This window comes from Myotis davidii, unplaced genomic scaffold (assembly GCF_000327345.1).
Source record: "Myotis davidii unplaced genomic scaffold, ASM32734v1 scaffold370, whole genome shotgun sequence".
NCBI classification, from domain to species: Eukaryota; Metazoa; Chordata; class Mammalia; order Chiroptera; family Vespertilionidae; genus Myotis; species Myotis davidii.
The window spans coordinates 1,251,561-1,278,290 of NW_006288615.1; the positions used below are offsets into that span (position 1 = coordinate 1,251,561).

General features: G+C 42.7%; 1 protein-coding gene across 1 annotated transcript in view; it reads right to left on the reverse strand.

Moving 5' to 3' along the window:
* Window positions 1-15,046, reverse strand: part of DNER (delta/notch like EGF repeat containing) — a 148,059-nt gene extending 133,013 nt beyond the window's left edge. Inside the window, exons 1-4 of the mRNA XM_015561801.1 lie at window positions 14,915-15,046; window positions 12,267-12,563; window positions 9,866-9,960; window positions 7,285-7,451 (exon numbers count right to left, since the gene is read on the reverse strand). Of these exons, the coding sequence (XP_015417287.1) occupies window positions 7,285-7,451; window positions 9,866-9,960; window positions 12,267-12,563; window positions 14,915-15,046 (691 nt within the window). The remainder of the gene's footprint in view (window positions 1-7,284; window positions 7,452-9,865; window positions 9,961-12,266; window positions 12,564-14,914) is intronic.
* Window positions 15,047-26,730: the final 11,684 nt, after the last annotated feature.

Sequence of the window (26,730 nt, forward strand, 5' to 3'; positions counted from 1 at the left end):
AGACTTGAACTGTCCTTTTTCTCGAGACTGTTAATCACAGTCTTGAGGGGCTCCCTACAAGTTTCAGGTTCTTAAGTTGTTAAGAGGTGTATGCAAATTTCCAATTGAATTTGGTTAGCAGCACCTAGCTTAAAGTCCATGGGAGGAGAGCAATGTTAAAGATAAACTGGTTGTCATGGGTGAAAACTGAAAAAAAGTTAAGAACAATTTAGAAATTTGTATCAAATTTGTCATTAAAATATATGAACCTTTTGATTCAGTAAATTCCACATCTAGGAATTTAACCCAAATAAATCATCATTATAGATACAAAGATAAGGTTATAACAATGTTTGAAATTCTGTCTAAAGAGGCAAAAAAAAAAAAAGGAAGGACCTAATTGTTTAACAACAGCATATTGGATATAGTACATTGATTCAATGGAACACTACACAATTGTTGAGAAGAGTACTATGGGTTTATATTTATTAGTGCAAAAGATGTCAGTGATACATTAAATGAAAAAAGAAAATAACCAGACAGTGCACAAATGTGTTCCTCTTTCAAAAAAGTGTATCATTTATATTATCTATATTAAAGAGCATTTTTTATTTTTAAAAAGAGAGTAAATTTTAAAATTACCTTCTAGTAAAAGAAAACCATAGTTCTGGGGTTTATATATTTAGCCCTGAGAATCAATCAACTTCTCTCTCTCCTCTATTTCATTCTCCTTCCTTACTTCCCCTCTCTCTCCTTTCCTCTGCCCCACCCTTAGAAAGAAGAAAGAGAAGAGATGCTATTGAGGAGCAGAAATTTGACTGTAAAAAAAACAATTAAAGAAATTATTTTCTTAGTTGAAATCTTGTACTGGGAAGCTTTCAGCAAACTGGCAAAGCCCTGGGAAGGTTTGTTCTAAGTTAAAAGAAGCAGGAAAAGTTTTAAAGAAATATTCCAATCAAATTCTGTAGATAAGATGGGTTGAAATTCACTAGTATTGGTTAAGTAATAAGGTATTTCTTTCTAGAGCTAACAATATGCCCATACAGTGTAGTTAAGTGGTTGAGCATTGACCCATGAACCAGGGAAGTCACAGTTTGATTCCTAGTCAGGGCACATGCCCAGATTGCAGGCTCGATCCCCAGTAGGGGTGTGCAGGAGGCAGCCAACTGATGATTCTCTCTCTCTCTCTCCCTCTCCCTTCTTCTCTCTGAAATCAATAAAAACGTATTTTAATGTTTCTATCTCTCTCTCTCCCTCTCCCTTCTTCTTTCTGAAATCAATAAAAACGTATTTTTTTAAAAAACAGTTAATATAATTCGTTTAAATGTCAAAATAATTTTCCTTATCATTTCATTTTTCCATATCAATCTATAAGCAAAATGTTCCATCTTTATCATATATAATAAACCGGTAATATGCAAATTGACCGTCACACCCTCACACAAGATGGCCATCCCCATGTGGTCAAAGATGGCCACCACAATATGGCCAGCAGGGGAGGGCAGTTGTGGGCAATCAGGCCAGCAGGAGAGGGCAGTGGGGGGAACCAGGCCTGCAAGAGAGGACAGTTGGGGGGCACCTGGCCAGCAGGGGAGGGCAGTTAGGGATGACCAGGCCAGCAGGGGAAGGCAGTTGGAGGGGACCGGGCCAGAAGGGGAGGGCAGTTAGGGGCAACCGGGCTGGCAGGGAAGGGGAGTTGGGGGGTGACTGGGTTGGCAAGGGAGGGCAGTTGTGGCAACCAGGCCAGCAGAGGAGGGCAGTTGGAGGCAATCAGGATGGCACAGGAGCAGTTAGGCGTCGATCAGGCTGGCAGGGGAATGGTTAGGAGTGATCAGGCAGGCTGGCTGGCAGAAGTGGTTAGGGGCAATCAGACAAGCAGGCGAGCAGTTGGGAGCCAGCAGTCCCGGATTGTGAGAGGGGGTCCCATATTGGAGAGGGTGCAGGCTGGGCTGAGGGACACCCCCTTACAGTGCATGAATTTCATGCACTGGGCCTCTAGTTTTTTAAATAAAGGGCAGAGAGGGAGAAAACAAGAAAATGAGGCAGAATGGGTAGGGAGAGAAGAGAATTTATAATTATAAAGACATACCTTGCGTTTGCTTCTCAAAACCAAGCAAACCCCTCTAACCAATGAATCAGGCACAATTTCCAGGAGAACTGCCTGCCACCTTTTCATTCTCTTAAATTATGAAACTGGTGCTCAACTCTACAGAATCACCTTAGTAACTTACACACATGGACACTGACTAATTTTACTCTATATGTTTGTCCTTTACTTCTAAAAAACTAATCAACAAATACTATTGATTAGTTCCTAGGATTTGCACAAATTATGGTGTGTGAAAGAATGACCTGAATAGCTTGTAAAAGATTCTGCTGGGTTTGATAGACCAGCAGCCCACCTTTCTACGAAGTCTAATTCCAAGGACTATCTTGAAGGGCAGGAAAAACATTTCATTCATCTTGGCTCACCCGCCCCAACTCAATCGCAGCCTGAGCAACCAACACTCAGTGGGACCCAGCTCAGTTTAGACTGTCAACTATAGAGACCAGGTATTTCCGTAATGGAATACATCTTTCTTATCAATGCTTATTTTATCACCACAATTAATAGGAACCAATAAATAAATGATGCTGGCAATGACAATATTTAGAAAGACAGGAACAAAATCGTGAAGTTCAAGGCAAACTAATTTTAAAACCCTAATATATATCACCAATAATAAAAGATCCCAAGAAGAATGATTCTGATTGCTAATAATATAGAAATGTGGTTTCAATTTAAGTAAAATTTAATTTAACAGAAATCTTCCTACTAGGCAAATGTGAGCTATAAGAATGTTATCTACATTATGCTGTTCAGGGCAGCCTTGTCCTTCCTCTGCTTTTGTTCTCTCCCAACATTACTTTTTATTTGAACATTTCCAACTCTTGTTTCCTCTATTGCAGGGAGTTCAATACACGATATTTAACTGTGGTTTTAAGATGATCAGCAAAGGTGAAATATTTGCATTTTTTGTTCAAGCTTAAGCTTTTGGCAAAGATGTTAATGTTTCTATAGCTGGTAGCAATTCCAAACTTTCTTTGACTATTTTACCCCTGACCCCTGAGTAAGATATCTTAAAGGACAAAATGCAAAATGTAGCATTCCCAAAAGAATGATGAAAAGTTTCTTTCTTTCCTTTTCTTTTCTTTTTAATTTGACCCTCTAAAATACTTTTAATGTAATAAAAGGGAAGAAAGTTTAAATGTCACAGAGGTGAGTTGTGAAACTCTACAAAGAATTCTAAAGATTGACATTTGCAGCTGGAAATTTTCTTCACCTGGCATTTACTGAGCAGGTAACCGTTACTTATGAACAGAATTTAATCACTCAGGTAGCTACCATGTGGCCACCATGGTACAAGGATCTGTGATATGGTCGCTTCTCTCAAATCTTACAGTCTAATTAAAGATGTAAAATCAACACACGCACGCACACACACACACACACACACACACACACACACAAAACACACAAAAAGAGCATAGGGACATTCGAAAGCTAAGTTGTGTGATGCTAGCTGTAAATGGGTTATCAGGGAGGAGAAGCTTACACAGCTGGTAAAGCAAAGGTTTATAGAAGACTTGTAAGAAGGGGAAGGAGTCAGAGCTGGGGGAAATGATGCCAGCTGTGCAGAGAAGAACAAACAGGAAACCTGCAGGGCTGAGGTTGGGTGAGCATCGAGGAAGGGTGACCAGCAATCCCGACCACCAGGTTCAGAGGCAGGGCCAATGTAGGCCCGCTCCGGGCTGGCGTCAGTCTGTAAAAGCTGGCCATGTTCCAAAGAAGAAGTCCTAGGGGTGTCATGAAGACAGACCCAAACCAGCTCAGCCTTATTACCTCAAGGAAAGGAAACTCTTCCCTTCATTGTACCTGCTAAAGTACCGTTTTGTTCTTCTCTGCTTCTCAAGAGAAGAAAATAAAGAGAATGCAACTGCTTTATAAATTATTTCGCATGACAAGAATCTGTTTAAACTAATAACTTAGAATCAAGGAAATTTCAAGCACTCAGCGGCTCCCCGGAGGCACCCAAGAGGCATGCACAGGCTAGGGATGTCTCTAATCCAGGTAAGACATCAGATACAAAGACCAGGAAGTCACTGATTTCTGCAGGTGAGTGGCTAATTTAGTAGCTATAAACCTGAAGAAGTGATCCCAGGTCCTAAAAGACGCTCCTATGGGCTGTGGGTTGCACCACTCACTCTTTAGATCTAAGGTATTAAGAGACGTTTTAGTGGGTCATAAATGAAGCAACTGGTCTGGACTACACATAAAAATGCACTTACTTTTACGATATAAATGAGACGTAAAAGTGTACTAAAAACTATAAGAAAAAAATGGTACAAATGTCATGAAAGTAAGATAAAACAGTGAGTTGTGAGCAAGAGAACAGGATAAGGGAAGAGAAACAGACAGATACAAGCAGCTAGACTAGTGGTCGGCAAACTGTGGCTCGCGAGCCACATGCGGCTCTTTGGCCCCTTGAGTGTGGCTCTTCCACAAAATACCACGTGCGGGCGTGCATGTACAGTGCGATTGAAACTTCTTGGCCCATGTGCAGAAGTCGGTTTTCAGCCTAGGCAAGTGTACTTTGAAGAAATGGCGTTATAAGAAGAGGGGGTACATTCGCTGAGGTCGACCCCTCAGATTGAGGACATTTTTAGCAAAGGCCAGTTTAGGAGTACCCTAATTAAGTTAATAACAGTGTACCTACCTATATAGTTTAAGTTTAAAAAATTTGGCTCTCAAAAGAAATTTCAATCGTTGTACTGTTGATATTTGGCTCTGCTGACTAATGGGTTTGCCGACCACTGAGCTAGACCATGAAAAATGAAGAGAGAGAGGAACAGGCTGGATCATGGTGAAAATCATTTCAAAGAAGAAAAAAGAAATAAAATATCAGACTGAGGTAGCAACCAATACGGACCATAAAAGAGAAAAGTGTGAAAGGAAAAATGGAGCATTGCTGAGCAAGTAGGCAGGTGGGCACTTGGGTTTGCTGATCAAATGGAGAACCAGCCATGAGAACGGTCCAGGGTCATCTGTGTGTTTCTGTAAAAACTTTTACGAGTTTAAGGATAGCTGAGAATCCATGCAAGGCAGCATCTTTGGCTGGCAGTTTTCCTCCTAAACCACTCTAAATGTGGAGAGTTTGTTGAGGTGTTGAAGAGGAATCGATTTGGGGGTCAGAGGCATGGAAAGGATGGGGTGAGGCAGGGTGAGGGTCCAGGTTGGGATGGGACAGGCAGCAGGTGACAGAGCAGAGGTCCACCATGTAGATGTGAGGGGAAATATGACTAAGGGCAGGTGACAAGAGGAAATAAGACCTAGAAGACTCCAATGGGGCTTTCAACAGCTTCTAACACAGGGGAATGGGGACCTCCAACAGCTTCTAACACAGAGGCCACACACCAGAGGGCTGGTTTTTCCTTCACCCCTGAGATCATCCATCACAGCAGTGTTTCCAAGCAACTACAGGTTTTAAAAAAAATTTCTTTACCAAGACAAGCAGGCTATAGCTGTGTTTCATGGAAAGGCAATAGGACAATGAATCTTTCTTATTTGAAAATACAAACTACTGAGCCACTGAGTCACTCGGGGAGCTAACAAGCACCTAGAATGCCTCCCATGGAGGAGACAATGCTAAACAAAGGTTAATTTTGTTATTGTCCTCCAAAACACTGCATAAAGCAAATGACATATCTGGAAGAGACAGGTTTAGGAAAAAGAAGGACTAATTAAGGAGAGAGCAGAAGAGTTGAAATGGATGACGGAGGCACAGGAAAAAGACCCAGATGCTTGGTAAAATGTTTTATCACCTCTTTCTTTCTATGAAACTGTAAGTATTCATAAGGCAGTGGTCATGAAGGAAAGCTAAGAACATTAAGTGTCGAGGCACTAAAAGAGGTCAAATGTAAGAATACTGTCATCGTCTGGACTGAGTAGAAGTTTAACATTAGGCTCTGAGCAACAAACTTTAAAAAGGAATATTTGTGTAAAGCCGTGACAGCTGCCAAAGACACAGAAGGGGCTCCTCTGCTCTGCTGCACAGAAACATTCAAATAGTTTGGTCTTCAGGTATGTACATGGAATCTATTGACAGTAAGGGGCTGGGGGAGAGAGGAGACAGTTGTTCCTGAAAGTGAATTCACAGTTATTTCCAAAGAGGAGCAGTAGTAACTGAACACAGCAGCACAACGCTGGGGCACCCCCTGTGGCGTGGAAGCTTTCTCCCACTGCCTCACATCGATTTGTTCATGTGTCAGATGAATGCCTTTGTCCTCTTCAAAGTAGTCTTTTGGTTCTTCACTAAAATGTATTCATGTTACAGAGCCCCGTGTTGTAAAAATGAATTATTTTTAAGAAGCTGCTTTATAAAAAATAAAAAAAAAGATAAACAGAAAGAGCATTAAACACATGTCAATGGAGTAAGCACAGGGCTCCCACAATGATTACAAAAGAGAAATCTTGCTTCTTTAAGATGAAAAGATTCTGAAGGAAGCAGCAGCTGGCCGTGTGTGGGTGTGAGGCAATTTGCCACTGTGAGAAACCTGGCCGCCCTGCCTCGGAAGGAGCCATGCACACTGTCTGCTACCTTTACAGGGAATCACACTGCAGACTGTGGGCTCCGTCCAAGCCACATCACACACTCAGAAAGCTCTAGTTAAGGAAACATAAAAGATACCAGATCACAAATTTGCAAAATGGAAAATAAGGGGTGAGAGAAAAAAAGGTTGTTACTCGGTAACAGCTGTCTTCTCATCCTGAAGTGTAATTTTTGAGAATGTAGTGTAATTTAGTGATTAACATATCACATATATTATCACTATATCAAAGTACATTTTTTTAAATTACTCCTCAAAGAACAACACATTTCAAAGATACATTTTTCCCTATGAAATTTGTTGTTGGCAAATGCACTCAATGCCTCCAATTGCCCATGATCCTTGGAGAAAGCCGCGGGAAGAGCTGGGGATCAGAAGCTGATATTCAGAGCACTGAGCACCGAAGGTCACACCCTAAGACCCTTTGGCCAGGGCTGGGATGTAGCCTCAGGAATCCAGGGCCCACGCGCCTCCCACATTGAGCCACCTTGGAAATATTACCTTCAACAGCAATTTTGATTATAAGCGGAACCTCACCTGAAATGAAGGGAACAGTGTTGGTGGCTAGAATACAGATTATCCTAGAAAACTCCTTGTACACAGTCTCTACACACCAAACTGAGACACGGTGCTGGGTGGGAGGTTTCCATAACTCACCGATGAAGTGGTTGGGCCCCAAGGCGAGCATCTCCTCCAAGAGGACCAGGCCCCCAGGAGCCTGGAGGAGGGTCACGCTCCGGCCGTCAATGAGGGAGCACTGCTGAAATCCCGTGGCCGTGACCTTCCACAGCAAAATCAGCGAGGCAGTTGCATCTTGCCGAATTCTGAAAACAGGAGCAGAGTCAATGGGAGTCCCATCCAGAAAAACTCACCATAGAACCAGTTCATCAGATTAAAAATAAACATAGAGGCAACGTGTACGTCCATGGAGGTATGGGGACATGGATGAAATGATCTTATAAACAAGCACCCACTTTGTGCTCATCCATGGCTGTCATTTCCCACATTTGTTAGAAATGTCTGCCTCCTTCCTGATCAAAAATAGACCACAAAATCACTAACAGGTAACTCACCTTTGGGTCACAGTTTTCATCAATAACAAAGAGGTATATTGAGTTCTTTTCAGAGACAACGCCTTCCATTTCCACACAATAGAAAGGGTCCTGCTGGAATGCAGCCCAAACAGCCACCTGAGGAGTGCTGTCAAAATGAGCACCTCCCAGGCTTCAGGTCTCCCCTGGCTTTTTTTTGTTTTCAGGATAAAACCCAAAGAATGAGATGGCATGGATGCTAACCAATCTCAGCCTCAGTTTCCCTCTCAAATCTGTCACCTCCTTCCTTGCAACCCAGCGATCGGACAACAGGACTGCTGTCTCTCCCCCAAGTAGGTCCCGGCCCAGCTCCCAGCCTTCACCTCCTCCTCCACCTGGGAGGTGAGTCATCTTCAAGGCTTAGCCCCCACAACCCCTCTTTTCTGAGACCTCTGACCACCTTCCCGCCACCTTTCCTTCCCTGGGTTTCTACCTGGGGGAGAAGAGCTGCCCCTCCCCAGCACAGAGCCCGGCTCGCAGCAGGGTGCTTGGGAAAGGGCTGATGAATGACTGAAGTCATGAATAACGCCAAGTGCAAGGGGTCAGTAACCCTCACAAGAGAATTCAGGGCGCCCAGAGATCAGTCAGCCCTCGGCCTGGGTCAGACTCTGCGATTCCGCCCAGCTCTGCAGCCTAAGAGAGTCTTGTTTGTTGAGGGGAGGTGGGGGGCGGGGGAGCATTTAAAGGGAGAGAAAATTAGAACTATTGGAAAAGGGTTATGAAAGTGAGATAACATGAACTAGACCAGCGGGTTTCAACCAGCATGCCGCAAGAATTTTTAAAACATGCAATACCTGACTATTTAGTCAGGGGCACTGACTTCTTTTCCCTTAGATTGTCAAGTGAAAGAGTGACAACAGTCAACACAACAATAGCCATCCAGTGTGAGTGAATCAAAATTATACCTTTTTATTTTTTTGTCCAATTGACAAAAAAAAATATATTTTGTTGGTGTGCTGAAGATTGTTAGTGATTAGTTTATAAGTGCCGTAAGATGAAAAAGGTTGAAAATCGCTGTTAGAGAAGAAAGGGCTGGGAGACGGTTTCATAAATTAATGAACCTTATTTCCCTAAAACCAGCTCAGGCCCATGAGCGTTTCCTCTGTATTAAAAGCAATGAAACACTTAGGACCGGGGTCCCCCTGCTGGTAGAACTCAAAGCTGCCTCAGACGCCACACCTTTCCCGCTCAGGGGACTTCTTCCCTGTGCCCAGAGTTCACTGCTCTTCCTGGCTCTTTCCCCCTCCTTCCAGACCAGACTGGGTCAAGGCTCGGGGGCAGGGATTCAGGGGCAATGTAACAAAGCCCCTCTTCCAAACAGTTCTCAGGGACTATTGTAGAAAAGATAGGTGGCAGAACAGCCCTGGATAAATGGGAGAGGTCTGCATGCCCGCTGTTCCCTTAAAAGGAGGTTAAGCAGGGGCACGGGTCCCTCACTCTTCTAAAGTCCCTGGAGACTGGACAGCGAAGGACCATTGGTTGCATGGGATGGAGGGGAAGAGAGGGGTGGTAGTTAATAGCAACAGAGAAGGTCAGGGAGCAGGAATTGTCAGACAGGACTGGGACCCTCTAACCTGGCTCCACCCCAGCCCCTAGCAAGGCACAGCACCTGCCACCCTGCAGGTACTCAGCCAACCTGCTTCCCTGTGCCTGGCCCCCACCCCCACCGGTGACAGTGGGCAGCACGTAATCTGAAAGAGCTCAAGTTTAAAACAAAACAAAAATGCTCTCTTCTGGCCTGTTTGTTTTTAAAGAGAATATTATAAGGTTTAGATTTTAAATTTGGGGTAAATTATGCATAAGAGTTTAACCAATGGTCCATTAAAATCTTAAGAGGCCAAAGAATTTTGGAAGCGAAAATCATCTGGGAAGTGAAGTGTCTGGCCATGGACCTTATCTAAGGCCTTGGGGTTTCTCATCTCACACCTGACTCATCCAGACCAGTCCCACAAGTCTGTGTCTCCATCCCTGCAGGTAACTCACTCTACAGTCTTCCCGGAAACAAACAGCACCCACGTCTACACATGAATCTCCATGCACGATTCTCACTGGATGGACCATTTACAGACCGGTAACATGGAGAAACACAGCCTCACAGCCAGTCACAGGACCAGTCTTAACCGTTTTTTCACTGAGAATTTCCTTACTTGACTGAGGCGTTCTGTGGCACTTCAAAGGACACCAGCCGGCCACCCGCAGAGCTGTTGGAACTGGCATTCCCACAGGCAATATCAGGGATCACCTGGGAAAAAGAACAAAGAGGTTGGGGTTCACAGCACAAGGTAACACTATAAAGCAAAATTCCATGAGGTACATCCCTCAAAGGACAAGTGAAACCTTAGCAACTCAAGAGAAAATTAAAGCTTTGCCATTTGAGTTTCTGAAATGAGAAAGTTTTCCTGGGAAGAGTCTACCCATTGGGGGGTATGGGGAAATAATATAGGATATCCCAGGGAGGGGCTCAGGGTTCACTGGCTGCTCTTTCATTTAACAAGAGTCACTGGCCTCTGCTCTATGTTCAGCCTGGGGGTTCCCGGGGGATTAAAAGCTTAGAGAACAAGGAAGTGGCCTTTAAGGACCAGCTTACACACGGAGGTATAAACCTTCACCACTAGGAGAGTGAGCCCTTAAGCAAACAATAGGCAAGAAGAATCTGGTCTGGATGACCCTGCTCTGTGTGGAGATGGGTCTCAGGAGCCCACACAAAGGCCAGGTAACCGAGGAACTGCCCTTTTCCCCTGTGGACTATACCTTCATTTTTTAAGTAATATATTCCCAAAGTGTTATGCTGATGTATATGAAAAAGGAGCTGGTGAAGGGAGGGGAAGGGAGAATGTGCTCATCAGAAAGCATATTGTGAACACCTGAGCTGTGTCCACTGAGGTGCTTCTGACCAATTCATTCGTTATTCCTCATACCATGATCACTGTCTTCCTCCATGAAAGTCAAAATAAAAGGGTATTAAAAGTACCCATCATCACTGAATTAACTGAGAACAATACAGAAATTCTCAGTACTTTCACCTCACGCAACACTTAGAACTTACTGCCCAGAAGGCTGGATACTCAAATGCTACTGATAAAATCCACCATGCGTATTCAAAGATGGGAGTCCAACTTGTTAAATTTGTGTGACAGACAACTGTTCCATACATTTTAGCCCCCTGGGGCTCCAAATGGCCTCAGGCTCCCAAAGCACGATCACTTCATGAAAAAGGGAAGGTCTTCCTCTAGCAGCACTTTTCACCTGCTTCTTGAGCAGCCTCAAAAATAACAGCAGGACAGGAAGGCGAGGCATTTCTTTTGCACATTTACCAGCTGTCGGACAGTATGTCTTCAAATAAATAGATTGAAATGGCTGGTTGGGAAAAAATGTTCACTAAAGGACACTTCCTCGTAAATGTGAATCCAAATCTACTTCACATTCAAGCAGTGAGTCATTCAGCAAAGAAGTATTGAAATAACTTCAAAGCACTTATTAAAAGTCTGAAACCAGAACAAGTCCTCCAGTTTTTAGGTAGGCGAAGAACACTGCCCTGCAGTCTGAATGTGGCCTTCATAAATCGTGTGGCAATGAAAAAAAAGTGGGTCAGCCGGTTATAATTACCCACAAAAATGAAAGAAGAAATGGTGCCTTGCCGCTTTTTATAAAAAGGAAAATTTCTAGACACACTCCTTCACTCTAAAAGTGCTATGCAAAGATCTATGTGTTGCTGTTGTTTTCATTTAAGCTACAAAACCTGTAATAAAATACAACCCCACACAAACCCATATGGATGTCATATAAAGTATAAAATATGGAATGAAATTACACTATCATTGTCACCTCAAATTCATGATTTTGACTTGTTCCCAAATTCTTCCAGCTAGCAAATTTATATTTTATGTCAACTTTTAGAGGTGTGCTGAGCATTCTGTATTTTATATAATGAGCCTTTTGATGAACTTGAAAATACAATAAGCCAAACCAAGACTGGCCAAGGTTCAGTAAATAGAATTTTCTATTGCCAAACTAAATACAACTTGCAAATTTTATTTTCAAATGCGTTCTCAAAATATTTTAAATCTATGATAGCTTTTTCTTCTCTAAATCCCATTGAAGGGCTGCAAGTCACCAAAAATAGAACCCAAACAATAACAAGCAAACCAAGAAAAAACTGAACATAACATCCCATGAGTAAAACTGGGTCAGCAATGGCGGGTCTTGGTTGCATTCATGTCTATGACTCTTCATTAGCCATTTGCCCCCAAATAAGATTATCTCACAGAAATGTCTATGGATTTTGTTCCCCAGAATAATTACATTCCTTTTCTTTTCTTGATTCCTCTTGTTAAGTGCACAAAACAATCACAATCCAAATGTCTCATCTGTGCAACCAAGAGAGATTTCCCAAACAAGCGCAGACGGGGAATAAGATTGGACACATTGTTTTGTTCACTGGGCAACTTAAAAGTTTTCCATTTTTTGTTGCTATAATTAGAACCACTGGAATTATTTTAACCTTACTAATGTCTTGAGTAAAAACCCTATGTAGTAAAACATTCTCACCTCCACTTGATCCCATTTCATTTCTACAACTTTCTGCCCTGTTTTCGGCTGCCATGTGGGCAGGGTCACAGTGGCCTGAGAGCGGGGCAGGATGGCATCGGGCTCCTGGGTAGCAGCGACTGGCTCAAGCTGTCTAGGTGCCATGGACTCAGTCCAGCCGGAGGCCTGAAGGCTGGGAGGCGCCTGTTCACAGTGTGGACCTTCATAGCCTTCCATGCAAATGCAGAGGTAGCCACCGCTGCTGCTGCTGCAGTTGCCATGGTGACAAGGGTTGCTGGCACAGGGGTCCGCAGCAATCTGAAACGAGACCATAAATGGGTCAATTATTCCCTCATAAGAAAAGTGGTGCCATCGCTGGGAAATTAGCTCGGTGTGTCAGCGCTGCTGCTCCCGTGGAAACGCTATTCCTGGGGAATGCATTGTCCTTAACTACTTGTGATGTTGCGGGCAGCCTTCCAAGGTCATCCCAACATTAACCTTTCCACAGGTAACAGGCCTCCCCCAAGGATATATGCATGGTGGGGAAGAGCCTTCAAACCAAGGCCCTACATAATGTTGAATTCAGGAACACGTTATTTAGAGAATTTTTCTAAGGCAAAAATAGTTAAAATTGAGGCTTATTAAGAAAATGTCAAAAAAAAAAAAAAAAGAAAATGTCAACTTTAATACTTGTAGCTGCGTGTCATGACAAATAAAAGTAGGGCTCTAAAGTAAAATCTCCTTTTGCACATCCTGGACCATCGCAAGACTGCCTCATGCCCAGTTTCTCTCTCCTAAGGATGCCCTTACCTTGGTCTCCCAGTTTCCTACCTGATGAACAGAGCTTTTTAAGATGCTGTTTTTTAATTACAGGTTCCAAAATGATGAGTGTGCACCACCACTGCAAGCTACTGGAGAGCATGGTGGTGAAGCACATTAAGCAGAATCTTATAGAAGTTCCTAGCTCATCACTTCGGATGGTGATTACAGAAGATAAAATCCACTTGCATGTCTTTAAGTTGTGTTCCTGCTCTACATGTCTATCCAGAGGCCTTTGCTGACCTCTGAATGGCCACTTGTTATTACCTGGTGATGCTACAAAACAATGAGAAATGAAACAATGTTTCTCTGGAGACCCTCCAGGGTTCAGAAGTGTTCTCCACACTTATTCCATTAGCATTTGCTGGGAAAGTTAGACTCTATCTGATGCTCCCCTGGCTTCTCAGGGCTGATCACAAAATAGAACTCAGCAAAGTACAGACCACAGAGAAATGGAACCCCAATTTCTCCTATAGAAATGGTTCAAACATAATTCTGCACGGAAAAACAGCTACTCATTATGCTAATTACCCTCATTACAATGTCCAACAAACTCCTTAAAGAATATTAAGGGATTTTGAATTGAATAAAATGAAGCTCAAAAATACTGCATTGTCCATTCTCTGCTATCAATTAGCAATCCCTTCACAGAATATCAGAAAAGAGTAGGTGGAGTGATATCTGAAGAGAATATTTAAACTATAAATGATTTTAAATATCTAAAATCTTTATCAACTCCTTCCAGGTAGGCAAAGCCCTCCCTGATCTGACACCTTCATACCCTGGTGTCCTCTCTTCCCACGTGTGTTCCTTCTCCCTGGAACTGTCCCCACCCTGGTTTCTTTCTGTCCCTGGACTCTGCCAAGGTCATTCCCACCTCAGGGCCTTTGCACCTGCTATGCTCTCTTCCTGGAATGCTTTCCTCCCAGACTCTGCATGGCTCTCCACCTCATTTCACAAAGTGAAAGTCCAGTTGTGGAGGTCACTACTGACACTGGATCCCACTAATTTTGAACTATAAGCGGTAAACAACCAAACTATCAAAATGCATGGGGCAAAAATATCATAATTAATAGATTTGACTTTGGGGATACCCAATATTTAACAGGCAATCTTTTCTCAGCTATAATTTCTAGCTTCTAATGACGGTGGAGAGGGGGGATGATTAAGACTTTGTCATTTCAGCTATAAAAAAAAAAGAGTAAGGAGAAAGCCCTGGGGTTAACGGTTTTCTGCTTACAGCTACCCAACAAGCTCATTTATTAAATGTTGTACATTTGTTGCATCAGATTAATTCATCTATTTAAGGTAAATATTTTCACACCATAGAAGTGACCTGACTGACATGCATTCCCCACATATTAAGTGAAGGGTTGGGGTAGGACATCCCAGGGCCCCCTCCCTCCTGGGATTTCACATTCTGTTGATAGCCACTCAGGTTTCACTGACACTGTTTTCAGAAAGTCCAGGGAAGCACAGCGCTAACCTGAGACCAGCCCCACCCCCTCACTTATACCTGCGCTCAGTGGGCAGTCAGCCAGGGAAACAGGGGCATGTCCGCGGAGTCCAAACCCAGTGCCGCCCAGGAGGGCCTGCAATCTCAGATGGAGCACGTCACGTGGCCCGGGCCGCACAGGTCACCGAGGGACACAGGGATGCGTGGCGTTTATAGAGCAGTAGGCAGTAAGATGTAAACACGGAAGAGAAATAACTGAGGGGCATTTGTGTGGGGTCTGAGGAAATAAGTAGGATGGGCCAATGTTTTAGCAATTTTTCTGAGCAGCAAATCAATTCAGGAACTTTTCACTACAGATTTTGATACAGATACTGGTATCGTAGGAAGAAGTTACCTTGTTAAGCAAGGAACAAAAGAGCAGTAAAGCAGGATTTCTCAGGTTAGGCACTCCTGACTCTTCGGGCTGGATAGTTCTTTGCTGGGAGGGTTGCCCTGTGCATTGTGGGTGTTTAGCAGCATCCCTCATCTCTACTTGCCAGATGCCAGCAGAAGTCCTCCCTTCAGCAATGACAGTTGTGACAACCAAAAAGGTCTGCAGACATTGCCTGTGCCCCTGAGGCAAAATCACCCCTTAAAGTAACAGACTGATAATACCCCTCCATCAAAATGTTTTAAAAATCCATCTGACTCCAGAAATGAAAAAGGCAGCAACATGATGAAAGAAAAAAAAATGGTACTGTATATTACAATGGATGAAATCCTTTATGATATCCATTCCTGGGTGTCACTAACAGAGAGACACCTCGGTAAAAATGGCAAAGAAATAAACAAGCAACATGCAGAATGGTTTGCACACAATCGTGCCGTTTTTAATATTATCGTTAAATACACACATAAAACCATGTGTCTATTTGTGTGTATGTAAGCACACATATAAATTTTAAAAGCAGAATGGACCATGGTTTTAATCATTTGGGCAGTAGAATCAATTACGGAACCTTTAAAACTACATATTCCCCAGTTCCAAGCTATTCATTGAAACTCCAAAGGCGAGGCCTAGAAACCCGTATCTTTCAGCATCCCTGGACTCTGATGCTCTGGTCCAAACACCAAAATTGAGAGCTTCTCAGTATAAACCAGGGATGGCAAACTCTAACTCTAGCCTGTTTCTGTAGATAAAGTTTCACTGGGATCTGGCCATGGCCCTCGGTGTAGGTTTCCACTCACCACCTCAGCAGATGAGTAACAGCCACGGAGGCTATCTGGCCCACAAGGCCGTTAGAGTATGTATTATCCGGCCCTTGGGTTTTATCTGGCCCTGATTCAGATCATACCGACTTTGGGTTCACAAAAGGAAGAAACAGGTAGGTGGGCTCATGTGGGTAAACTTCGAAGATGACAAGTTAAAACAGGGGCTTGATCATGTTGATAGCAATTACTACTATTTCTTCTCTCCACCCAAGTTCCTTACTGGGATGGCATATACTAAGTGATTAAGTCACAGAAAGGACTTTTCACAATAAAACTTAATGCAGAGAAGGGACCAGCCGCACTTTGGATCGTAATTATGTGCAGAAACGTGACATTAAATCTTGGCACTCTGAAAGGAATGCTTAGGTAGATAACACACTATGAAGTGAGATCTCTATAAAGGGTCACACTCCTTCACTGGAGGAAATGTGGAAATTCCGTCCCCATCCTCCCACGCATGGACAGCTCACTGCAGAGGCTAATATTACTTTTAAATACACACATCCAACCTCGGATGTCGGCTGCCCAGCCGATGCCTGAAGCGCAGGCAAGCCTCGGATACCGGATGCCCAGCCACCCAGGGCGGCCCGAGGCGCAGGTAATCAGGGCCAGCCAAGGCTTGTGCTACCAGCAGTGGCGGCAGCAGAGGTGTGATGGGGGTGTCACCTTCCACTGATGGCTGGGTAGCCTCCCACCCCTGAGGGCTCCTGGACTGTGAGTGGGGGCAGGCCAGGCTGAGGGACCGCCCCCCTCCAGTGCATGAATTTTCATGCACAGGGCCTCTAGCGTATTATAAAATTACTAGTGGCCCAGTGCGCGAAATTCATGCATGGGGTGTGTGTCTCTAAGCCCGGCCTGCACCCTCTCCAATCTGGGACCCCTCGAAGGATGTCCTACGCCCCGCCCCTCCCCCATCAGCCTGATCACCCACAACTGCTGTCCCATCCTGGCCTGATCACCCACAACTGCCCTCCCCTCTTGGCCTCTAACCACCTCTACCTCGGCCCTGCCACTATCACTTTGTCCAGAAGAACGTCTGGAAGGTCTCCTGGAAGGTCTCCCAGTCTAATTAGCATATTACCCTTTTATTATTATAGATATCCCTAAAACCTATGTAATTTTATTAACCAATGTTATCCCAATGAATTCAATTTTTAAAAATGTTACATGACTCAGCCATGTTTTCATGGTGCAAGCTTAGGACCAGCTCAGGGGTGGGCAAACTTTTTGACTCAAGGGTCATAATGGGTTCTTAAACTGGACCGGAGGGCCGGAACAAAAGCATGGATGGAGTGTTTGTGTGAACTAATATAAATTCAAAGTAAACATCATTACATAAAAGGGTACGGTCTTTTTTTTCAATAGTTTTATTCATTTCAAATGGGCCGGATCCGGCCTACGGGCCGTAGTTTGCCCACGGCTGAACTAGATGCACAGCCAAAGACTGTCCTCTTATGTAGTGCTGGATCCACTGATAAGACTTGAAGAGATTCAGTTCTTGTCCAATATAACTTTTCTATTATCTGACATTTCACCATTATCATTTCAGTTCTTGGGAAAAGTACTGAAGAGGCACTAAAAAGATCTTGGAGTCTCACGTTAGGTATTACTATCTACAAAACATTCTCTCACTGTCTGAACTCCAGCTTCTTTATCTGTCAAAATGCACAACTTCTCTTTCTAAGAGTGGTTATCAGGGTGAAAACCAAAGAAAAGAAATAGCAGGACTGTCTACATCTGCCAACTGGGAGGGGGACCACAGCACAGATGACTCCCGAATTTGTGGAGTTCAGGGTTTCAAGAAAAATAGTAATGAGCAATTGTTACCCTGAAGTGCTATTACACAGTAGAGAAAACTGGGGTCCCACTCCCATTTGTGGGTGATCCTGGCCAAGCAAGGATGTTTCCTGGCACTCAGTCTCAACTGTAAAAAGTCGGAATGGGACTAGGGAGCTCCAATGTCCTTTCAACTCCTAATATTCTCAGTCCAAATAGAAATTGCACTGGTTAGAAATTGTTCCTGCTAAAAAGCAAATGAACAGTGTTGGGGTCCAACTATCACAGTGCTTTAATCTGAGAAAGGATATATTTCCTACTTTGTTCAATAATGATCCTAACTATATTCCAACTCCAACTGCTTACCCACTAGGAGTAAAGATATGAGGGAGTGGGTAGTCGCTATAGTGTTTATGCCAGTAGTAGACTGGGCCAAGAAATGCATCCTATGAAATGTTTTCTCCAAATCCAAATAATAATAAAAATGCTCATTCACTTCACTGGATCAGGGACGCTGTGTCATAGTGAAATACGCATTCTCATGTTTTAATATTTCTTCCCTTCTGTATTAGGGACTCTGGTCAACTTGAAAATTATTCCAAGACTAATTTGGACAGTCATTTTCCCCCTCAATTCTCAGTCAATTTTCTTAAAACCAGCCTGTCCTAATTTTTGCATGTGGGTTGAGTCACATTTGTAAGTGGGTTAAAAGGAAATTACAAGCAGAGTTCAAACTCTTGGCGATGAAATGAATCCATTAAAAATAAACATGTCCAATTATTTTTCTGCTTTTTCATGGCATCTCTTTACATTTGGAAATTACCCTGAAATTGCACTGCCTCTGCTTCAGTCTGGCTAACACACATGTCACTAGTCATACTGATGAGTCTTTAAGTCCTGTTCAGTTGCAGATGTATCAAGAATTGAATAACTTTTCTTCAAAAACCTGGCAAACCCTTTGTGTTCTGGTTTCTATATTCACTAAATTCCCAGAGGTAAGACTCAACTGCATTTACTGGCATAGGCACACCAGCCTCAGATGAAATGCTTTTCTTTCTTTTTTTTCTTTTAGTCATTCAAAGACAAGTTTCTTGAATCAGAAACTTATAGAACAATCTCAATGCCGACATTCGTGTCTTTCCTCTCATCAGAGACACTCATACATCTTAGCAAACGCTCTTTACAAACCAACACTTACTTCCCCGCCCACTCAGGAAAAGCAGCCTACAGCAAACTGGGAATTAAACTTTCTAGATTAAGGTTATACAGGCATCTCAACCGATGCAGGAAAAGTGTCTTATTAAATTCAACATCCATTTAGAGTGAAGACTTTTGGCAAATAGGAAGAGAAGTGACCTTCTTTAATCTGATAAAGAGTATCTACAAAAAAAATTTTTTAAACCTACAGGAAATGGAATACTTATTAGTGAAATGTTGAAAAGTTTCTCCCTGAAACTGAGAACAAAGCAAGGATGTTTGCATCACCACTTCCACTGAACATTTCACTACAGGTCCTAGCCCATGCAGGAAGACAGGAATGGAAAGAAGATATAAGGACTGAGTAGGGACAAAAACTGTCATGATTCACAGGCTATATGGTTATGCATGCAGATAAATTATAAGAATATGGAATTTCAGCAATTTTGACACCGGTCAAAATTTCTTGAAAAGGACAAACAATTGCATCTCCGTGTTTCAGAAACAAACAAATAAAAATTTAAAAAGCTGCTGTTTGCAATATATCAAAGAAATCAAATATCTAGGAATAAATCAATTGAAAGAAGTGTATGAACTCAACAAAAAGTTCGGTAAAATAGTAAAATAATATTGAGAGAAATTAAAGAAGATATATATATATATAAATGGAGGAATTATAAAACTCAAAGATTCCAATTTCCCCAGAACTATTTACAGATTTCATCCAATTGCAACAAAAATCACAAGAATTATTTTTGTTGTTGTTGTTCTTCTTGAATAAAATGTCTCCAAATAGCCCAGATGCTCCTGAATAAGAACAATGTAGGAGGGCTTGCTCCATAAAGAATCAGGAATTTTAAAGCTACAGTAACTAGGACAATGGAATAGAGAGTCAAGAACTAGAAAACAAGAATGATAATATATAGACACTTCATTTCTGAAATAGAGCAGTGCAGTAAATATAGTCTTTTCAATAAATTGATATCCATGTGTGTGTGAGGATATTAAGCTTGACTCCTCCCTCACCCCATATATAAAAATATAATTTTCTTTCTTAAAATAATTTATTTTTAAAAATGGTTAATCTCTACATCTAACAATGATACGGTGAAGGAAGTACTCACAGGATCAGTATAACCTTTATACAAAAGGTCTGGCAGTGTATCTGGAAATACACGGATGAATGGCACAAGGCCAAAGATTAGTGATTAGTGGGGTAACAGGTGAATTAACCCACTTGATCACAGTGAGATCAGGGCCATGAAATATGTATACAGATGCTATGAAAACAGAGAGTTGGGGCCCTGAACTTGCCAAGGTAATTCGGCAAGTTTTCCTATGTAAAGTAATCCTCAAAGGTCACGGAGGAGCTACCAAAGGAAAGAAGAGCAGGAGAGGGAGCTCCTGCCAGAGAGAACAGCAAGTATGAAGACCCCGAGGTATTAAAGAGGGTGGCATATTGAGAGGATTATAAATAGTTCCACTTAACTGGCAAATGGGCCACAAGTCAGGGAGTTTTCAAAGTAGATTTGATGAAACAGTTGGAGATTGGTTCATAGCATGTGATGCTAAAGAGTTTGACTTTGGCTCTGAAAGCAAGTCAATAATGAAATATAAGCAGGAATATGACAGATGAAACCATTTTAGAGACAGACCCCTAGCAACAATGAGATATATTAGGAAACCACTGGAATTATCCAGGTGAGGAATGATTGGGCCATATCTAAAGTTGGGTCAACAAAGACAGAAATGTGAAGGCAGGCTGGAGAATCATAGGATTGGGAGACTATATGGGTAAGGTGAAAAAGTTGTTATGCATGGTAACTCCTGGGTTTTTGACTTGGACAACCAGGTAAATAAATGGTAGGATCACGCATTGAAATACGGGATTCAGAAAGAAAAACAAGTTGAGAAGGGGAGGACGTCATGGTTTTTTATTTGGGGCAGGAAGACTTTAGGTATCTAAGAAACACTGAATAGGCAATAATCTTAAATCACTGTAAACACAGATCTGGCGCTCAGGGGAAATGAATGAGCTGGGCTCCTGCTTTGAAAAATCACCAGTGTATTGGGGGACGGGGGCCAGAAGGGTGACCGTGCATTTACAGAAGATTATTGGGGCTGAGGCATCAGAGAGGTTGGGAGGGGTCAGCTGGAGGGATTTGGAAACATGAGCACAGAGGAGAAAAAGAAGGAGGATTTAGGAAAGAGATAAAACGTGTTGAGGACCATAAGCACCAGGGCCCTTATATGCCCTGACTCATTTGCTCTTACCAGCTCAGTCCCATAAATATGACCCTAACTTTATCCAGAAGGTACTAAGGCTCAGGAAGGGTAAGTAGGTGATCCACAGACTCATGTGGCAGAAATATGCACCCAAGACTGAGTGACTCTTTCACTATTTTCCACAAAATCTCTTCTTTTATGTCATGAGGTCAAGGAGTGGTTTCTGGGAGGAGAGTAGCTCACTGCCATCAGCTACCAAAGGAAAGAAACCCAATTACTGGAGAGTGGACCCAGATTTGGCACTGGTCACCTAGACCTGGGCAATCTGAGCAGCTTGAGGGTCCACCCACCTTCCAGCGGATCAGGAAGCATTAGAGATGACACTCAGGACATAGTGGGAGAAGAGAACCCTGGGTTCAATCACCTGTGGGGGGCCTCAGATTAAACAGACTCTAAACCAGTGATGGCGAACCTTTCGAGCTCGGCATGTCAGCATTTTGAAAAACCCTAACTTAACTCTGGTGCCGTGTCACATATAGAAATTTTTTTATATTTGCAACCATAGTAAAACAAAGATTTATATTTTTGATATTTATTTTATATATTTAAATGCCATTTAACAAAGAAAAATCACCCCAAAAAATGACATAGGTTTGCCATCACTGCCCTAAACCCTGGGTGGCTCATCAGGCCTTTGAAAGAATCTGGACCGAGCTCACTCGGCTTAGTAAGAGAAGGTGTCTGCCCAGAGAGCCCCAGTTTCTCGTTTTGTGCAAGGTTCCAGTGTTGCACACGTGGAATCTGAGAGGCCTGAAGGTAGGTCTAGGATAATGGAGCCCACAGAAATATGGAACCTTAGAAGGCTCTGCTAGGTAAAGAGCTGGAAAAGCCAGATTTTCTGCCCTCACTCAGACACCCCCATCCTGGGTAACCATGGCTTTTAGAGCAAGTATCTACTCTATGAACCACATGCTAACCAAGTTTCAGAGCAAAGTCTGAGCAAATGGAGCTACTCCATCCAGACAACAAGAGAGAGCAGCAAACACAGGCTGCATGAGGTGCCCAGACCAGGAGAGCAGAGGCGAAGGGGCGCGGGGGCTCAGTGCAGGCTGCCACACAGCAGGGAGAGGAGGTGGAGAGGTGGCATCCGTCCTGAGAAGAGCTAGTTCATTAATGTCTTCAAAGCTGGGGTTGAAATTGTCCACACATGTGAAAGGTGGGTAACATTTCTCACCAGTCAAATGAAAAAGGGCATTTTTTGTTTATGTCCTTATAAAATAAATAACTACTTTTCTAGGAAATGTCTGCCATCTGCCAATTCTGGGACTAGTGACACAATCTGAGTGAGTAGGCAGGTAACTGCCCTGAGTAGCACCCACTGCACCCCTATTTTGAGAGTTTTCTGCACCTAGATGCCCTCCTCCTGGAAGCAATGATGAAACTAACTTGCCTTTGCTCAAAAGTCACCTCAAAGCTCCTTCCTGACTTTTCTCCCAGACGGTGGAGCAGTAGGCAAATTCCACAGACTTTTCAGAGCTCAGCAGCCACAGAGGCCCACAGGAGGCTAAGGAAACCAGTGGGGACCCAAATACAGCGGCCCCTGCATATTTTAATGGATTTGGCCTCCATCCTAGAAGCTTTGGGACACCAACCAAACATGTTAAATCAGGGCAGGGACTCCTACTTTCTTTTCTTTTCTTTTTTTACTATATTTTATTGATTTTTTTTTTTTTTTACAGAGAGGAAGGGAGAGGGATAGAGAGTTAGAAACATCGATGAGAGAGAAACATCGATCAGCTGCCTCCTGCACACCCCCTACTGGGGATGAGCCTGCAACCAAGGTACATGCCCCTGACCGGAATCAAACCCTGGACCTTTCAGTCCGCAGGCCGATGCTCTATCCACTGAGCCAAACCGGCTAGGGCAAGACTCCTACTTTCAAAAGAGCTTTCCACTCTTGTTGGGGACCCCAAACGTAATCTCCAAATATAAAAATGTGTTGATTTATTTATTATTTAAAATAGGTGAAAATAACACCGGTATGAGGCAGCGGGGAGCTGCAAAACTAGGCAGAGAGTTGGCACTCGATTATATTTACTGTCTGAAACAGGGAAAGGGCATCGCTTCCTGTCAGACTGTCCTTCACTCTCTGCTCCGAGCACTTCCCAGGCAGGGTGCTCTGTATCAGCCAGGCTCGGTAGCCCGGGATCCTTAAGAAACGTTGGCCAAGGGCTCTACGGGTGCCGTGAAATGAGGTGAACGCGGAGAAACCAGGGCCACGGTCCTCAGGAAAGACTGCTGCTCTAAGCTGGACAGTGCTTCACATGCCGGTGTACCTGCCTGGCCTCCTAACTTCTTTGCTGTGTTTTTCTCTCTGCAGGCACAAAATTTCCCCTGCTCTCTTTTCAGCTTTTCTAACCTTAAGTTGAAACAGCTGCTCTAATTTTAATACCCATCTGCTCCCCGAAATGAGGACAAGAATCAGTGACTCGGTGGAGAAATCTAAAATCTTCATGTTGTCCAACCTCATTTACCTAGAGATGAGCCTTCTAGAGCCAGCCAGCTTCATGTAGACCACTTCATTAAGAAAAAGAAAAAATTAGAAGCTAAAAAGTGCAATTCAAGCCACCAAAAGAGCAGGCTCTGGACATCCAGCAGCAATTGCTGTTTCTTAATCAACAAAAGCCAAAGACCGCCAATTGCGCGCATGCTGAGATTAGTCATCTCCATGCATGGCAGGAAAGAGGCTCCGATTGGCTAACAATATTTAGGAAAAGACCAGCAATCTCCACAAGGAAGCTAACTGGACTTTTAAAAAATTATAAAAGACAGAAGGAACAAAAGGAAAAATAAACAATAAAGGAATAGAAAAACAGGACTGAACGTGGAGGTCATTATAAGACCCTGCCAACTATAAAGAACCACAGGGTATGAAGCACAGAAACAAGAATGGTCAGCAACAGAGACTATAGTCTCTGCCGGACGAGGGATGGAAAACCACCCCACCTTAATTTTGCAGCCCTGTGGACACAAGATAGCTCCGTAGGGAAGCAGAAGCAAGAACATTCTGGCTGCACTTCAGTGCACTAAGACACAGAGGGGTTTCCTGCCCCATGATGAGCTTAACCTTAAATCAGTAAAGAGCCACTGCCTGGATAATTGTGTCTACAAAGCAGTACAACAAAGGTACTGTAGCTTGAAGATACTCTACAATACTGATCATCCACATTTTCTCTTTAAAACCACAAACATTTAGCATTTCCAATTAAGACATGAAATTAGAAGGGTGGAAAAATTATCAGTAATTAAGAATTAAGGGTTTTTAGGACACTAATTTTTGAGCACAGAGCATCCTCTGATCTGTTTTAGAAGGTTGATGAAACCAATCGCATTTAATATTGCTTGCCAAGTTGGACTCTGAGAGTTAACTTAGTGTATAAAGGTTACAGACACCATAACTTTTCTTGCATGTGTAAATGCTGTAGGCAGGCAGAAAATAAAAGCTTTATTGAAGGAAAATTTCATTATTCAGAACTTTAATTATAACACATTGAACTGATGAGCAGGACCTTCTCCAGCTAAAACCACGTAACAATTTTAGATAAAATAGAAAATGCTTTGATTCAAAAGTGAGCTTTAAAATGGGGTGGGGGAACCCTAACTGGTTTGGCTCAGTGGATGGAGCATAGGCCTGAAGACTGGGGGTCCTGGGTTTGATTCCAGTCAGGGGCATGTACCTTGGTTGCGGGCACATCCCCAGTGGGGGGTGTGCAAGAGGCAGCTGATCGATGTTTCTCTCTCATCGATGTTTCTGACTCTCTATCTCTCTCCCTCTCTCTATAAAAAATCAATAAAATATATTTTAAAAAAATAACGAATAAGAGTTATTATTTTTAAAGTCCGTAGAACAGTGTATGGTCCATAGTATATGTTTAAAAAAAACATTAAAAAAAAGAAATGTTTAAAATGTGGAGGGAGAAGGGAATCCTTGAGTTTCAGAAATGATAACAGAGTAGAGATCTCACAACCAAAGCCATTAGCAGATGCCACTGTATTAACTGCAGGGGTTATGGACCTGGAAATAAAACCTACGAACTGGAGATCTGAGTTCTAGAAACCATGTGCAGATGGGAAATGTGGCCTTGAGCACAGGAGAAGAGAGGGGCCTATAACTGCAACCAAACATAACGCCTCTTAGAGCCACCTGTCTGTTTAAAAAGAGATAAATCTAGCAGCAAGCCTGGAGAAACAGCAGCAAGAATGACATCCCTCTAGGACAGTGATTCTCAACCTTCCTAATGCCGCGACCCTTTAATAGAGTTCCTCATGTTGTGGTGACCCCCAACCATAAAATTATTTTCATTGCTACTTCATCACTGTAATTTTGCTACTGTTATGAATCACAATGTAAATATCTGATACACAGGATGTATTTTCATTGTTACAAATTGAACATAATTACAGCATAGTGATTAATCACAGAAACAATATGTAATTATATATGTGTTTTCCGATGGTCTTAGGCGACCCCTGTGAAAGGGTCGTTTGACCCCCAAAGGGGTCTCGACCCACAGGTTGAGAACCACTGGGCTAGGATCTCCAGATGAAAAAGGAGTTGCTCATGAGTAATGAGAACCTTCCATATGAATACCCCATGTGATCAGCAACATCCCCTTGAGGTAGAAATCCTAGGATCAGAAATGAACATTAAAAACTTGTGCAGGACTAGGGGAGTAACAGAGTGATGCTTCCAGAATACGAGCACATGAGACACCTGGACACTTACCATAATGAGCTTGCAATAGAAAATTACAAACCGCACAAGTGTACACACATGGACACTTACCACAATGAGCTCGCAATAGAAAATTACAAACCACATAAGGAAACAAACCACCATCAACATGTAGAACTACGCGGAAAGAGTCATTTCCCCTGCTGTGTGAATATACATTTGTATATTTTAAGGTAAAATAAGATGTTTAAAATATGTTTGAAATTTTTTTATGATTCTGCAACTTAAATTAAGTTCTTTGATTAACTACCTGATTAACTATCCTAATACCTTTGATAAGAAGGCTTCTAATTAAAAATAGAACTACCGCCCAGCGGCATGGCTCAGTGGTTGCGCGTTGACCTATGAACCAGGAGGTCATGGTTAGATTCCTGGTCAGGACATATGCCTGGGTTGCGGGCTCAATACCTAGTGTGGGGTGTGCAGGAGGCAGCTGATCAACGGTTCTCATTGATATTTCTCTCTCTCTCTCCCTCTCCCTTCCTCTTGGAAATCAATAAAAATACATTTTTAATCAACGGTTCTCTCTTATTGATATTTCTCTCTCTCTCTCCCTCTCCCTTCCTCTTGGAAATCAATAAAAATACATTTTTAAAAAAATAGAGCTACCATATGATCCAGCAATTCCACTTCTGGGGGAGTGTGGGACAAAATGGATGAAAGGGGTCCAAAGGTACAAACTTCTAGTGATAAAATAGGTACATCATGGGAAGGTACCATACAGCATGGTGACTACAGTTAGTAACACTGTATTGCATATTTGACAGTTGCTAAGAGAGTAGATCTTAAAAGTTCTCAGGACAAGAAAAATATTTTTGTAACTATGGATGGTGATGAATGTTAACTAGACATTGTGGTGATCATCTTACAATGTATACAAAAATCAAATCATTATGCTGTATGCCTGAAACTAATACGTTACATGTCAATTATAATTCAGTAAAAAAATTAATATTAAAAAATGT